This window comes from Leptonotus elevatus, chromosome 7, assembly GCF_054856555.1.
Source record: "Leptonotus elevatus isolate MCC_2025b chromosome 7, RoL_Lele_1.0, whole genome shotgun sequence".
NCBI lineage: Eukaryota > Metazoa > Chordata > Actinopteri > Syngnathiformes > Syngnathidae > Leptonotus > Leptonotus elevatus.
In genome coordinates this window covers 6,939,651-6,954,455 of record NC_141245.1, presented here as the reverse complement: position 1 = coordinate 6,954,455, position 14,805 = coordinate 6,939,651, and the positions used below count along the sequence as shown (strand labels likewise).

General features: G+C 39.4%; 1 protein-coding gene across 1 annotated transcript; it reads right to left on the bottom strand.

Annotated features, from left to right (window-relative positions):
* Positions 1-1,390: 1,390 nt before the first annotated feature.
* cab39 (calcium binding protein 39) lies at positions 1,391-13,482 on the bottom strand. Its single transcript, XM_086081185.1, has 9 exons — positions 13,280-13,482; positions 9,586-9,741; positions 9,330-9,494; positions 5,888-6,006; positions 4,657-4,825; positions 4,264-4,323; positions 3,647-3,712; positions 3,357-3,500; positions 1,391-3,250 (listed from the first exon to the last, which is right to left on the bottom strand). Exons 2-9 carry the CDS (start codon positions 9,697-9,699, stop codon positions 3,062-3,064), a joined length of 1,026 nt encoding a protein of 341 aa, XP_085937311.1. The 5' UTR covers positions 9,700-9,741; positions 13,280-13,482; the 3' UTR covers positions 1,391-3,061.
* Between the last annotated feature and the right edge of the window lie 1,323 nt (positions 13,483-14,805).

The window sequence follows — 14,805 nt, the reverse complement described above, 5'->3', positions numbered from 1 at the left end:
CATTCTTAAAGGGACAGTGTCTAGAACTTCATTTTTCAATGTTCCTTTTAAAAACTCACAATTAATTTAATGTGCGAAACAAATATGCTCAATCACATCAACGTACATTTTCTTATATAATCGGATAAGTAATCGCCGTTATCTTTCTGCTACAGATACAAGGAGAAGACTTGCGGGATGTATGTACCTAATTAATGGAAGATTTGCCATGTGTGGTCTGACTGAGGCACTGTAGTGCACAAAATGTACTTGTTTTGAACTTAGGTCATTAGGAACTACTTTGCACATATGCACACATTTCATCCATATTTAAAATTGTGATCATACATTGGTGAAGTGCATGTACGTATATGGCTCCCCAGTAGTACTGATGAAAAATTGTGGCCCAACCATGATCATTTAGGGATATTTGACTCATTGAACCATTTTCAGCAGTAAAAAGTTAATACTTTGTATATATACTTTGTCTTTGTCTATTGTGATAACTTCCTTATTTTTTTAGAGTACAATTATTACCTTTAAAAACTAATTTTACCACTTGCTGTTGCCTGAAGATGACGTCAACTGTGCTGAGGGAATAGGTTAACTTTGCCAGCCAGATTGATAATTGTGAGTCACTCGAGGGAGTTCTTCAATTATCACAATCTGGTACTTCACTTGGCAGACCCGTTCATGAAAGGCGGGGCTTGCTGTACAATACTTCGAGCTGATTGGACGATGCGGCATCTTTGCACATTTTGTTTTGACCAATTAAGGAAACGGATGAAAATCTCGTCTTCCGTCTCCTCTTGGGAACATCTATACCAGATAAAAATGCACCGAACTCCTCTCGCTGTTCAAATTCAACAAGGAAACGGTGAGTAATTCTGCGAGAACATAATTAATTGCAGCATCCATTCGTCCGTTAGGTTTGTTTGTTTCAACCCCGCCATCGGCGCTTATTGGTTTCGCCCTGCCTAAACAACGCCTGATTGGTCCGATCGGAAAAACATCGACTCAGCGGTACAAGATGTATTCTCCGGTGTTTGTGTACTCACAAATACCGCGAGAATTCATTTTACTGGCAAGGTTAGGAATAGGTAGTGACCAATCGCTGCTCACCTGTTTTCTGGGTTTGGTCAGCAAACGGAGACATTTCATAAAAAATACCTTTTTTTAAATATCCTTTTTTTTTTTAAACCAATGTAGTTCTGGTGGACACTACACCAACCAATGAATCCAGTATTTTTATGCATATCTGCTACAATTCAAAATAAAACACCTCTGAAATCAGGCAAATTGGACTATAAACCTATGTAAATGCTAATATTATTAATAAAAACAATAATTGAAAATAAAATCCAAATGACTTTTTTTGTTACCCCAAGACCAGTCACACTAACACAGTGAGTCAAAAATATCAGCATCACTTTATTTCAAACTTTTTTCTTTATTCTCAATCGGCTCAGAACTTTGACACTTCCGAAAGCACCCAAACGTTTTATGCTGAAATTGGTGTCAAAAGCTGCATACAAGCAGAGTTCAATGTGACATGTCAAAGTTGTTAAATTAACTACTCCAGTACATCACCATTAGTACAGCATCATGCACAGCCAGTGTAGGAACATGCATGTTCAATGTGCATGGAGGGGCTGGGCTCTGAACAGTGCTGTGGCCTGCACTATATGCATTTATTACTATCTGTTTGATCTAAAATGAGTTCCCATGATGTGGACTATTGTCAACTCACTGCAATTCTGTTGAAAAATGTGTCCAATAAAGACAAACCATCACACCTAAAAAGTCTCCTAGCCACGACTGCTGAACACTCATCATTGTACTGGACTTCTATTCAATTAAAAGACCCTTAGAGGAAGGAGGAAAGCGACCAAAGTCCTGCTAAGTTTACCATAAAAGCACTTCCCAAGAAACAGGCCAATAGCTCCGAATGAAGAGGGACATACCAATCACTCATATTGATGATCTGCACCGCCAATCTACAGTTAGTTACAAAGCAGGCAATTAGCTTTTAATTAAAGCAGTACTGATCTCAACCTTCCTTTCCTATCCAGGAGTGATGTTCGAGCCACCCAATTCAGCAAGGTGCTGACAGAACGGATTATTTTCTAATAATTCCACTTTCTTTCTTTGTGCATTTTATTCATGTTCTGTCAGGTAGCTAACTGGGAGCTGCCCTTTTAAGTTACATACAAGAAACCCAGCAACCATTTCAGCAGTAAAATGAAATGTAAAAACAATTGACACTTGTCTCGCTTAAGGTTTACAAATTTGATTACCATTAACGTTATGTTTATATCAATATTATATTCCTATGTAACGGTTAAACAAAACAAAATCTACAAAGCAAAAAAAAAAGAAAAAAGGCATATGTACATGTTCTCCCTGTCCAAGAAAAGAATACAGAGAGGACTTTTGGGCTTTCCGAAGTTACATCTCTCTTCCTTTGCCCGAGTATTTTCAGTGCTGGGTCATTTAACACAGCACGCAGGAGGTCACCATCGTATTGGATGAAGGCATTGACGCATGTGCATGTCACAGTCTGACACCTCAACATGGCAGCCACATTGGCCGGGCCGCCGCGGCAGCGCCGCCGTCAGGTGCAGATCTGCCCATCTGGCACCTTCCAAGGCATGCAGCATACAACCATGTTTCTCGTACCATTTCCATCACAAAGGTTGGAGGCCATAATCTTGTGTGTATCAGAGTGTAGGACTGAAATCTTGGCTTCCTGTGTGTGTCTGAAGCGTACCTTATGGTTCATTGGCTTTTGTTTATGACGGGCTTGTGTGTTATTGGACCATATGTGGTTCAAGGTGCATGAAAGCAGCAGCATCTACTGTTTTCTTTTGAACAAAATCTCTAGTAGGGAAAACAAAACAAAAATGTTCACTTGATGGGCCGGTGACTTCCCAACAACTTGAAATGCGTTTGTTGTTTTTAGTTTGTTTCTGGAAATTTGGTTCAGAAACCAGAACAGCAGCAGCTGATGGGTCTGTTAAGCAGGTGTTAAGCAATCAAGAAATTGTGGCCCCGCCCCCTTCGTTGTCCTTGGCACCTTGCCTCAGGCATCCTGCGGGGCGGGCCTCTTGAGGTCCCGGATCTGTTTGACCAGGTAGGTCTTTTCATCATTGAACTGTTCGTCCTCTGTTCTGTCGTTCTGGAACTTGCTGAGGAACTCAATGAGCTTGGCCTGGTTCTTCAATAAGATGTCCAGGATGGGCTGGGTCTTGTTAGGGTTGGCCACAAACACCTGGCATATGTTGACATTCATAGAAAAACAACAACAAATAGTGTAAATAAATTTAGCATCATGTGATGTGTAAAGGCGTTTTTGGTTTCCTTCTGAATGAGTTTACCTTAAAAACGTGGAAGGCCTCAAACTGAATGTTGCGGCTCTTGTCACGTAGCAAATTCATCATGAGTTTCAGATTTTCAGGCTTGCTGATGTATTTCGTCATGATACTGAAGTTGTGCCGGTCAAGGAGTAACTCTCCCAGTAACTGTCATTTCACAGTGAGAAAACAAATCATTTATCAATTCAGTTCACTTCTTAAGAGCCGAGTGGCTGCTAAGAAAATACCGACAATGGTTCACCACTAGATGGTGCTCATTTACATATGTTGTGGGTGTGGATCCATGCGTTTACCTTGAGAGACTGCCTTTTTGTCACGTAGTTTTCAGAGTGGAGTAACTTTTCGTATTCACTAAAGAACTACAGAGGGAATAAATGCAAAACAGAAACTGATAATCTCATTGAGACAAGGAATAGTTTCACACACAAACCCCCCCCCAAATTTTTTTTCTGCTGGGCAAAATTTATTTCTCTTTATGTGGGCTGATTTTGATTCTTAAGAACAACATGGAATTTTTTTGTGTGTGGGGGGAGGGGGGGTCTTATGTTTGTAGTTGTTGTAGTGGACGCCAGGATAATATGGCTGTAACGTGTTGTAAACTTACCAAGCTTATATGCAAAAAAAAATGTACATGAACATTATGCAAATCAACTTGCGATTGGTTAGTTAAGAGCCAATCATAAAGCAGAAGTGTTGACATCATCCAAATTATGCGATTTATTGGTTTGGACACGCAAATATGTCATGTCCACTGCAACCATCTATGGGTCTGAAGGGGTTCACAGAGTATGACTGACAAAAAAAACGAATAATTCAAACATCAGCAGTAAATGTACACAATTTATTCCCTCACTGATGATGTCTTCAGTATCACACATGACAACCTGACAGGGGAACTAGACACACTTACTCTATCATAATGTTGCTCCAGAAACTCTGCACTCAGAAGCTTGTGTCTTGTGAGGAGGTCCTACAATCAAATTCACAACAAATTAAAACTTGTTCATGACAATGTCCGCTCTTATGTTTTCTGAACAAAAACATAGAACAAAATATCCCAGATTGAGAACCCTGAACTGTAACGCACAATTTAGGTTAAAGTGTGTCAGTTGTGTATTGGTGGAAATGATCAATAATAGTAAACACATGGATTTTCTCATGCTTTCCAATACGTGTGAATAAGAAAGCCAATTAGAGTGTATATAGTTGTCCTACCAAAATGTTATGCTCATGTCGTGATCACGAAAAACGTCAGGAAATGATTCAGTGTTTGTGGGTGGGCAACCGTATTTCTCGCACTTACTTTGAAAGTGGCGAATGCATCGGAGGCAATGTCAAAGGTGGACATCTCTACATAGCGGAAAAAGTCATAAAACTGCTCCGACCAGAGTGTGATTTTGGCCAGGGGTTCATGTCGGATGCACTCCCTCAACATGATTCCACAGTTTAGGGCAATCTCTGGAGACTCGTACCTGCGCAGCACAACAAGGACCACTCAACAACTAGTATTAACCCTACACATACAAACACACACAGCAGAGTATTGTTTGTTTTTTTGTAGTTTCAGATAAAGATGCAGGAGTTAATCTGACAAGAAACATTTCAGCCATCTTTCAAGGAGAATTCAATTAAAAAAACTTAATGTACAATAAATACCATGTTCTATGCACCTTCACTTGTCTAGCTCATTCGCTCCCAGACATTTTCACTGAAGCAACCCTCTTTCGTTCCTGGCAGTTTTATTGGATCTTGACTGATTTTGCAAGGCCCACAGAATATTGTGTACTATTGCTATAAAAACATGGAACCTACCAATAGAAAGATTAGAGTCTCTTCTTTCATCAAAAGTATATTTGTATCTGTTTCCATTTTGCAGCAATTAGCATTAGAATCAAGCTAAGTTTCATCAGTATTCACAAATCTGTTTAAAACAGTGGGGGAAACAGCTTTTTGCTACATGGCCCTGGTTGATCTCTTATACTTTGCTGCCACCTGCTGGCCGTTTTTGTAATTACCATTGCTTTAAGCATTCTCTTCAGTTGAGAGGCTGCATCGAAGCCTTCTGTATGCTCTAGCATAAAAACGTATTAATACATCTTTGGGAGCATGGTAAACTTTAAAATCAAACGTATTTATACATTTTTGGGAGCAAATGAGCTAAACACAGCATTCTGATGAATTAATATTATGTTTGTGGAATATGAATTAAGCAGCAAATCCCACCCGTTTTCGTCCATCTCGGCGGCGGCCATTTTGCCCCTTCCTGTCAACTGAAAATTACATTATAGTGCCTAAGCGTTCAGCACATGACAACCCCCATAAAACAGGTGAGCCGTGATTGGTCGTTACCCCAGCCCTTAGGTACTGTGATGTCATTTTCAGTACCGAGGGCACCAAGAACATATTGTAAAGAAAATTTTTGACTTGACTTCCCCTTTAAGAAATATGACATCTCTAACATTTAGACAACATTGCAGAAGTTGTTAGCATGCTTTTCATTTCTACTTGAGCGCAGCGTTAAAAACGTTTCCTACCCTTTTAGTAACATGAAGAGTATATTCTGCTGGGTACAGAGGTACTCCACCGTAGGTGTCCGAGTGCCAATCTGACGTCTCAAGATGTTGTTGAAGATCTGAGCTACATCTTTCTTGCCCTGTGAGTTAAATATATCAATAAAGACATAAATGGCTGATGAAGCAGAATACAATGAAGACATACTTTCATGACACACTCCAAAACCAAGCCAGTGAGGCAAAAACAAAAACAGGAAATTAAGATGACGGCGTTTCCACACACTTCCATATTTGTGGGAATGGGTGAGTACTGATATCAGCCTTATTTTAAGATACCGGGTACTCATGGAGGCTGCTGATACCAGCTACCGATACTTCGGGCAAACAACATCCAATAAGTCCTCCATGGCAGTAGATGGTGCTATACTGCAGCAGTTTAACATCAGTGAATCATAATTAGGTTAAATTTTATGTATCAAAAGTACTCTAGTTATCTGTACTTGGTATTAGTGAGTACTGTCTTGTACTGTTATTGGTCTGGAAAAGAAGAACATTGAACACCTCTACATATTGTATTGTGATGTGTATTTTTCAACCCTAATCTACCGGCACGAAGTATCGTATACGGGAGGATGAAAGAAGAAGTGTTAGATCACACAACGCAGCCACGTCTGACACAAGTGGATGAGTCAGGGAAGCAGAGTGAGCAGATCTGCTGCGGCGCGTGGCAGGAACACAGTGCTTTGTTCTGCATCAACACGGACAAGGTGTCACCATCCGCGTTTTGCCAGCAATATGACTCAAAACTTCAAGTTAATGTCAAAATACACCAATAATTATTCCTACTACAAGAAATGAGACAGGCAAGCATTGGCACCTACAATCATTGATGTTTTAACTTTAGTGTCTTCTGGCACCCAGCAGTATTTCTTGTAAAAAAAAAAACAGGGAGTAGGGGTACAACGGTTTCAGATTTTGGTGTATGATTATAGTCTGAGAAAAAAAAAGGTTTTACGGTTATTCTTATAGACATAAAAAATAAATCATCAGCATTCTTTGAAAATGTTTAAACTGAAATAAAAAAGTTGCTGCCTTTTAAAACAAATACAGCACACAAATAAGTTAAAAAATTAATATTAAATATTAGAGTTTCAGAACTTTGCTCAAATTGGCTTTAACTTTACGTTTATTTTAACAAAGTGAAAATAAATAACTGAACAATAAAATATAAAGAATGGGCCTGGGCACTATGTATAACAATTGAAAGGTATGTACCCTCTTTTTCTTTCATCTTAAAGAAAATCCTATTTTTCTTTCATCTTTCAAATTTGTTCAATTTCAATCATACTGGGTATAAGTACAATGTTCGTCCACAGCCTTTAAACAACAGATTTGTGCAGTTTACCGCTACACATGTAGGCATTTTGCAGCCAAATGCGTATGCCAAGATACGTTTCTTGGGAGTCCCAAGATGGCGGCCCGGCGGCTTCAAAAGTCTCGGGCCGAATTTGTCGGCTGCATGACGTCAGCTTCCGGCGCGACTCGACAGCACGCACGGACTTACATACGAATGGATTGTCAATGCTGCTTGTCGGTAGCGCATTGACCGACAGTCCATTCACGTTTAAGTCCGTGCGTGCTGTCGAGTCCCACCGAGAATGTCATCATGCAGCCCTCGGAGGACTCCGCCTTGTGAATTTGGACACAGGCTCGGCCTACGACCTATCCAGTAAGGCTGAGCCCGGTGTTGTCGTGCGCCCGCTAAATGGGCCGTGTGGAAACAGAAGAGTAGCACGTGAGTTTAAACTGACGGACTGTTGTGAGCGGAAATAAACGGTGTTGTTATATATTATTATATAATCCTGACATTTAAAAACCACGGTTTATCGTAAAACCGGTTAATAGCTGCATCCCTAACAGGGAGGACACTGTTCAATGTCCAGCAATATTAGGTACCTATCAAACACTCATATAATGCATATAAGCTCTCCCTTGAGACAACGGTACCAACTGGGAAAAGCACAATACATAGAAAGCTTTCTAATGCCCACTTACATTTCTAAATGTGTAGTTATCAACATTTAACCCACCGTGCAGTCTCCAATTGTTTATCATACTATGCATGTAGAACAGCGGTTCTCAAACTTCTTTACACCAACCAAAAAAAGACTAGACTATGAAAAGGACTGAGATATGGACAACATTTCATATCAATATTTTTGACCAGGTATCTCAATAACAATCAAATTGTTATTTAAATTTAGTCATTGAAAGCTTACTTGCAGACAAGAGTCTGTTTTTAATTCTTTAACTCTTCAGAATTGTAATTCTGGCCTTTGCTCTCACCAGCACTTCACACTACTGACATTTGCGGTTCCACTGAAGCTCAAATTGTTATTCTTCTCAATGATGCAAATATGAGGAAGAATGACACAACTTCATCTGATAAAAGAGATACCACTGATATCATGTTTGTAGCTATACAAACACACAAACTTTGTGATTAAATTAAAACTGTATCCAGTGTTCTTCACAAACTGAAAAAATCTACACTGCAAAAACTGAAATCTTAAGTACGATATAATTTCTTAAATATAACCTAAATTTGCTTATTTTGATTTAAAGTTATTTTTACTTAAATTGAAATTGTCAGGCAAAATCATTGTGCTTATTTTAAGATACTTATTACTTAATTATCTTATTTGATCAAGCAGTCTTGGCATTGAGTGTTAACAGCCAATTTTAAGTACTGTGAGACTTAAAACAAGCATTTCTCATATTTTAAGATGACAACTAACCAACATCAAAGGCCCTGAGCTAGGGTTTCATAAGTTTTCTTATTTTAAGATTTTGCATAATCTAGTAATAAGATAAATGGAAAAAATGCAAGTATGAATCAAGTATTAGTATCGAGTGCAATATGGTTCTAAGCTCGTTTTTCCTTGTTTCAGTGGTCTAGTGGTAGAGTGCCTACCCTCAGACTTGAAGGTTGTGGGTTTAATTCCTGGCTGGGTCATGACAAAGAAAATGGGAACTGTTACCTCACTGCTAGACACTCAGCCTATAAGTTATCAAAGCGTAAAAAACAACTTTTTTAAAATGTATTTTAAGAAAATAGTTATATTTATTACAGCTTGAAAAAAACAACATTACTTATTTTTAGTCTAGAAATACAAGTTTCAAGACTGCAGTGGTTGATATGGGCCTAGTATTATTTTCTTATTTTTCAAAATCTTACAGGTAAATGAAAGTACAATTTTCTTGTTCTGTTGGCAGATAATTTTGCTTATTTGAAGTAATAATTTTCTTATTTTACAATTTTTTTCTTACATTTTCTACAGTCCTTTTTGCAGTATATACGGCGGTTTACTGATCGAGTGGGCGTCCCCCTCCCCAATTGGGATTCAATAAATTCTGACACCCTTTCTTTCACTTGGTATTTTGCTTTGTCTTCTTCGTTTACCTCAAAGTCAATGAGCTGCAGGTCGGCAATCAGCGTGCTGAGCAAACCACTGTTGTAAAGCTCCTGAGCGAGTTGGGCCACTGCTTCCGTCTGGGGCTCCTTCTCATTCGTCCCATACAGGATTTCCTTCATGGCCACCAGGCTCTTTGACACCTCTTCCGTGGCCTGAACATGTAGATGCATGGAAATACAGAATGAGTGACTACAAAATGCAAGGTAGAACCATCCAAGATCCATTTTGTGAGCTTCAGCCTACCTTCTCGGCCTTTTTGTCAGAGATGTCGTGCTTCTCAAGCACCGTCATGCTGTCCTTTAGGTTCTTAACGATGTCCGTCGGCGACTTGTGGGACTTGCCAAAAGGGAACGGCATGGCGGTGGGTTACCACGACAAACTGGGAAGCGCGCGGCCCACCTGAGTTGGAAAGATGGGAGCACAAATTGCTATCAAGTCAATTTATCCGGCGCGAAAGTACGATTCTGCCCATGAAGACACGTTTGAACAAGTTCAAAAGAATTGCAAAAGCGTGTGAAGTAAATGGAAGGATGATACACAGAGGCGACTCTCTGAAAATGTTCCGTGCAGACGTGACAGAAGACATGTTTGGACAGAAAAATGACAACAGTAGATGAAGCTACTGCCTTATCCATACGATTCAACAGAGACTTCCACATCAATGCTGTGATTTTAAATTGCTGCATCGAGTGTCACGAGGCAAAACAAGTACTGTTGTGCTTCACAACTCCTCCTCGATCTCTAATACTAGTTCAATCTTGTCAAACAGATTCGAAGAAATGCTTGTGTTGTGTTGGCACGATATCTACGGCCGAGTGCAACCGCTCACCGCAACGTAGAAAATGGTTGCTGCAGCTGACTAGGGTCGTCCAATTTCATGTACAGTCCAAATGAAACTGTCATTACAATTATAGTGACCAAAATTATTTTAATTCTCAGTATTATTACAATTTTGCTGAAAGAAATGGAAAGAATAGGCAAACTAAACTCAACAAAAATCACAAGACACACACGCCAGAACCGATGCAACAAATTCTATTTTGAATAGCAAAAAATGAAAAATAAGCATCTTTCGGCACTTTTGGTCATTTTAGATTGAAAACTGTAACACCCAAAATATTTTTTTATGCATGCAAACCCCACACAACAATGACTTATATGATTTAATAGTGTTGTGAATTCATTTGAGGCGTCATAATTCATTTTTATCAAGAGAATATATTTGACGCCATTAAGCATGTTTTTCAGTTCAATTCAAATTTAAATACAGGTGAATTTGCCTATGCCACAATTTGGTAATTTTACTGCAGTATATTTTTATGAATCTATACTATTGGTCAGTCCAGACATGTGGGTGTTATTTATGTATTTATTTTACAAATTATTAACCAATTTAAAGTGTTCAAAAGGGCTTGCACTCAGACGATGAAATGTTAATGTTAGAAAAAAAAAGAAATTTTGTTTATATATTCCTGACTACTGACCCAATCTAAAACATAAAAATGGTTTCATCCCCAGTTTATTATATGTTTATAATCAGCGCTCTTCTATACCACATCCACATATCCGTAAATGTTTAATCAAACATGTATGTCATACAGAGCACTCTAACATAAGCCAAGTCGCATACGACTTGTAGATTTTATTTAGCACAATGGCAACAAATTAAATGAAAACAATTCCAATTCCTGTTAATTGTGTCAATATCTGTTTTTCCTTCTCAAACCTGAACCACGTGACCAAAGATACGCGTAACAAACAGCTGTTGACAGCCTTATCTCACTGGTGCTGGTTAACTTGCGTTACAAAACTACAAGGTCTCTTTATCTACCCGGGCCCCTGACCCGCCCAGTTACTTTAGACTTACTGCAGAAAAACATTTTTGGCAGATGGCCAAAATAGAACAGCAGTCTCAATGCAAACTGATATTATAACATGCAATAATGGAGTTTGCGTCATAGCATGAGTCATAGCAGTCTCAAGGTGAATGTCACACTTATGGCTCATCACTGGAACTACAAATTCGTGGTTGCGGATGACCACACTCTGTACCCCATCAAGCAGTATCCAATTGTTCATGAAGCGGTATGTGGCATAAAAGACGTTCAACTAAACAGAGAACTAGGCAAATATTTTGCGGATCATTACTTGCTGATGAAGTTAATATTTTGTTGTCTTAGGGTTTAAAGTGAGCCCCCCCCCCCCCCCCCGACGCCTGTTTTTCACCAAGAATACAAATCTAGCCGTGTCAAGGAATGAAACTGCAACCAATCCCTATTCATATTTACAACACATACTAGCAGTGGTTTCGTCAAGAATGGCCACGAGAAGGTTGCTTAATATTACATTGTTCATAATCTGGACACACCTCAAGTTTGCCAGGTGGCCAAATCCGTCTTTCACCCCGACTAATGCTTGTTAACATATCCAGCAGGCAGCCTTTCTGCTCCTGACCTGCTTCAGTATCAGTGACGCAAATAGGAAGGCATCGCATATGGGAGCTTCCATCAGCTGCTGCTACTTGACATGTTCAAGTGTTCAAACATCGACGCCCAAACCTAGTCACATGAGGAAAACATTTTCAATAAGATGGCAAGTAAGTTTATGCCAACAATGCAAACAAGTAAACAATGCCACACACCTAAACAGGGCTGGGCAAAAATCCAATTAATTCGTCTTTTTAAAAATCGAATCGTTGAAAATGAGCTAAATCGTGAAATTGAGTTGCATATGAATACATACACTCTAGTCTTCTTCTGGACTATTATATATATGTTCTTCAGTTCTGTTATATCAAAACGTTATTGTGAGTTGTAATTTTGAGTAAGTGGCAGAATGCTGGATGGGTGGTTCACAAGACACGTTTATGATAGTTACTAACTACTTAATTGTAGCATTTAAGCAAGTTATGCACAACACAAAGAATGATTGTGTACATCAAAACAGATTTTAAATTACTATACATTGTTGTCTGAACCTTTTGCAAAGGATTTATTTTTGCATAAATGACACCGATAGATAAATGTTTGTTGGATTTGTTTTAAATGTTGTGTTGTTATATGACTAAGCTTGGTCTTACTTGTTGTGGAGTAGCTACAATGACGTAAACAAACGAGTGCATCCACAATCATCTCTTGATCGACTTCCAATGTGCTATTAGGTGATTACTTGATTTGCAGTGTTGCCTGACAACGTTAATTAAAACCAGGGGCCAATCATAAATGAAAGCTAACGGCCCATTGAGCAGTTGGTAACGTGACGCTGAGCACCTCCCATCTGTGTCCAACCATGCCTGCTTTGTGATGGGCTAAAGCGTGCCAACTTTGCGCCCAGCTGGCACAAATGCATACTTATTCATTGCGTGGCAAAGACAGACACGGCATCAAGGCGGAGCAGTGCACATGTGTGTCCCATACTATGTACCGATTTGGCAGCCAAATGGGAATCTATTTGCGAGGCAATGCGGCCTATTAAGCTTCAATCACAGCTCACCGAAACTGCTGCTGGCTTCCGAGTGACTGCGTGTTGTGCTCGTTGTAGCGTGTCACTGTCGGGACTGTGACAGGCTTCCTGCTTCCGAAACATGACAAGTAGATCACTCCTTTGTAGTGTGTAAAATCACTCGCTGTCGGAATACGTAGTGTGACCGTTAATTCCGAACCGTAGGTCAACAATCTAAAGGTGGTGAGTTAGCTTAGCATGGCCAGGCCTGGCAAAATCTCCGCGCGACATCTTGCACAATCAAACCCATGCTTGACATCAACAACAGCATGCTAAATGTGCGTTTAAACACTCCCTACGTCATCAAGATAAATGTCAGAAAGGCGAACACGTTTTCAACGAGATACCTTTTAGGGCTTCGCCTGCTAAGTAATGTAGTCGCACAATATAATCTGCACAAATGTACATTGGGAACACTGGAAATTCAGCAGATTACCTCGTGAACAGCGTTTTCACTCGTTTCCCCCAATTCGTCACGTCGGTAAAAGGCAACGCAGGCCCTCCTCGGAACAAAAAGTGCTTTGTTTTCCTGCGTCGTCGTCGTCGTCGTCCCCCCTCGTTCGTACTGTAGTTAGTTGTGTAGCCACTGTTTCCCAGTTGCACTTCCGCTCCTCTCACTGCGTCCGGCTGGTAATGTTAGCAGACTGCCATCGTCCCGTGTCTCTCGCGCCACCCTCTGGCCGTCTGATGCGGTGCAGTCGCTGCGGGTAAATGTCCGCTAGAGGGCGCGCTGAACCCGCCATCAAGTTCTTCCATCCAGTTTCCGAACCGCTAGCCTCACTAGTCCCTGGGTTTAACCGCAATGTTAATTTATTAACAATTAAGAAAACGTTACGTATTGTTTATATATAACATTAGGCTACATGTCAAAGCGCTTTTCATATTAAGACACTGGTGATAATGAACATGGCATCGACAAATACAAAATGTAATCTTAACATTGATGTCACTGTTAGAATGAAATGTTGTATGAATTTGAGTACAAAAGTTAAGTGTTGAAAAAATAATGAATTTTTAGTGTCAATTACAGTATTACGCAACACCCTAAACATTCTCTATGCACAAAATAGTTGATCTGTTATTGAAAAGATCCCGTTTTATGTCACATGTTGTATAAGATAACGTTGGCTCATTTATGCTACCAAACTGTGTCCCAATAGCTTTGCTAATGTTATGAGCTAAGGAACAAAAAAAATGCTAAATTGGGTAATGCTAGAAAAAATTAACTTTATTTGTATGTGTTTTTAGACACAAACACACAACAAACAAATCCTTCTTGTTGCCGACAACATTAATCAGTTCTCTGAAATAAAGCCATGCATGGGGTATATCTTGCTTCCCCGCAGTCATCAATTCATTTGCATTCCCAGGGTCATGCTTAAATACAGTACAGGCCAAAAGTTTGGACACAGCTTCTCATGCAATGCATTTTCTTTATTTTCATGACAAATTTTTCATTGTAGATTCACACTGAAGGGATCAAAACTATGAATGAATACATGTGGAGGTATGTACTTTAAAAAAGGTGAAATAATAAAAACACGTTTTATATTCTAGTTTCTTCAAAATAGTCACTTTTTGCACACTCTTGGCTTTACCTTGATGAGCTTAATCATTCCCAGAGGTGAGAATGCCAAGAGTGTCCAAAGCAGTATTCAGAGTAAAGTGTGGCTATTTTGAAGAAACTACAATCTAAAACATGTTTTCAGTTATTTCACCTTTTTTTTTTGTTAAGTACATAACTCCACATGTGATCATTCTTAGCTTTGATGCTTTCAGTGGGAATCTACAATGTAAATAGTAATGCGAATAAAGCAATTGACACATTGAATGAGGTGGAATGAGGTTTTGGCCTATACTGTATGTTATTGCTCTCCATATAAGATCTCACCAGTTAATCAGTCAATCAAGATCTCACTCGTGGTTAACTTTACCACTCCATGTATGTATTTTTTCCATTGT

What these genes read in the sequence shown, in the direction of transcription:
- cab39 (XM_086081185.1), bottom strand. Translation starts at nt 9,699, where the DNA reads ATGCCGTTCCCTTTTGGCAAGTCCCACAAGTCGCCGACGGACATCGTT. An exon ending in CTCTTCATGTTACTAAAAGG is followed by an intron (nt 4,826 to 5,887) that starts GTAGGAAACGTT and finishes TGTGCTGCGCAG; the next exon opens with GTACGAGTCTCCAGAGATTG. An exon ending in CAAAAAGGCAGTCTCTCAAG is followed by an intron (nt 3,501 to 3,646) that starts GTAAACGCATGG and finishes GTGAAATGACAG; the next exon opens with TTACTGGGAGAGTTACTCCT.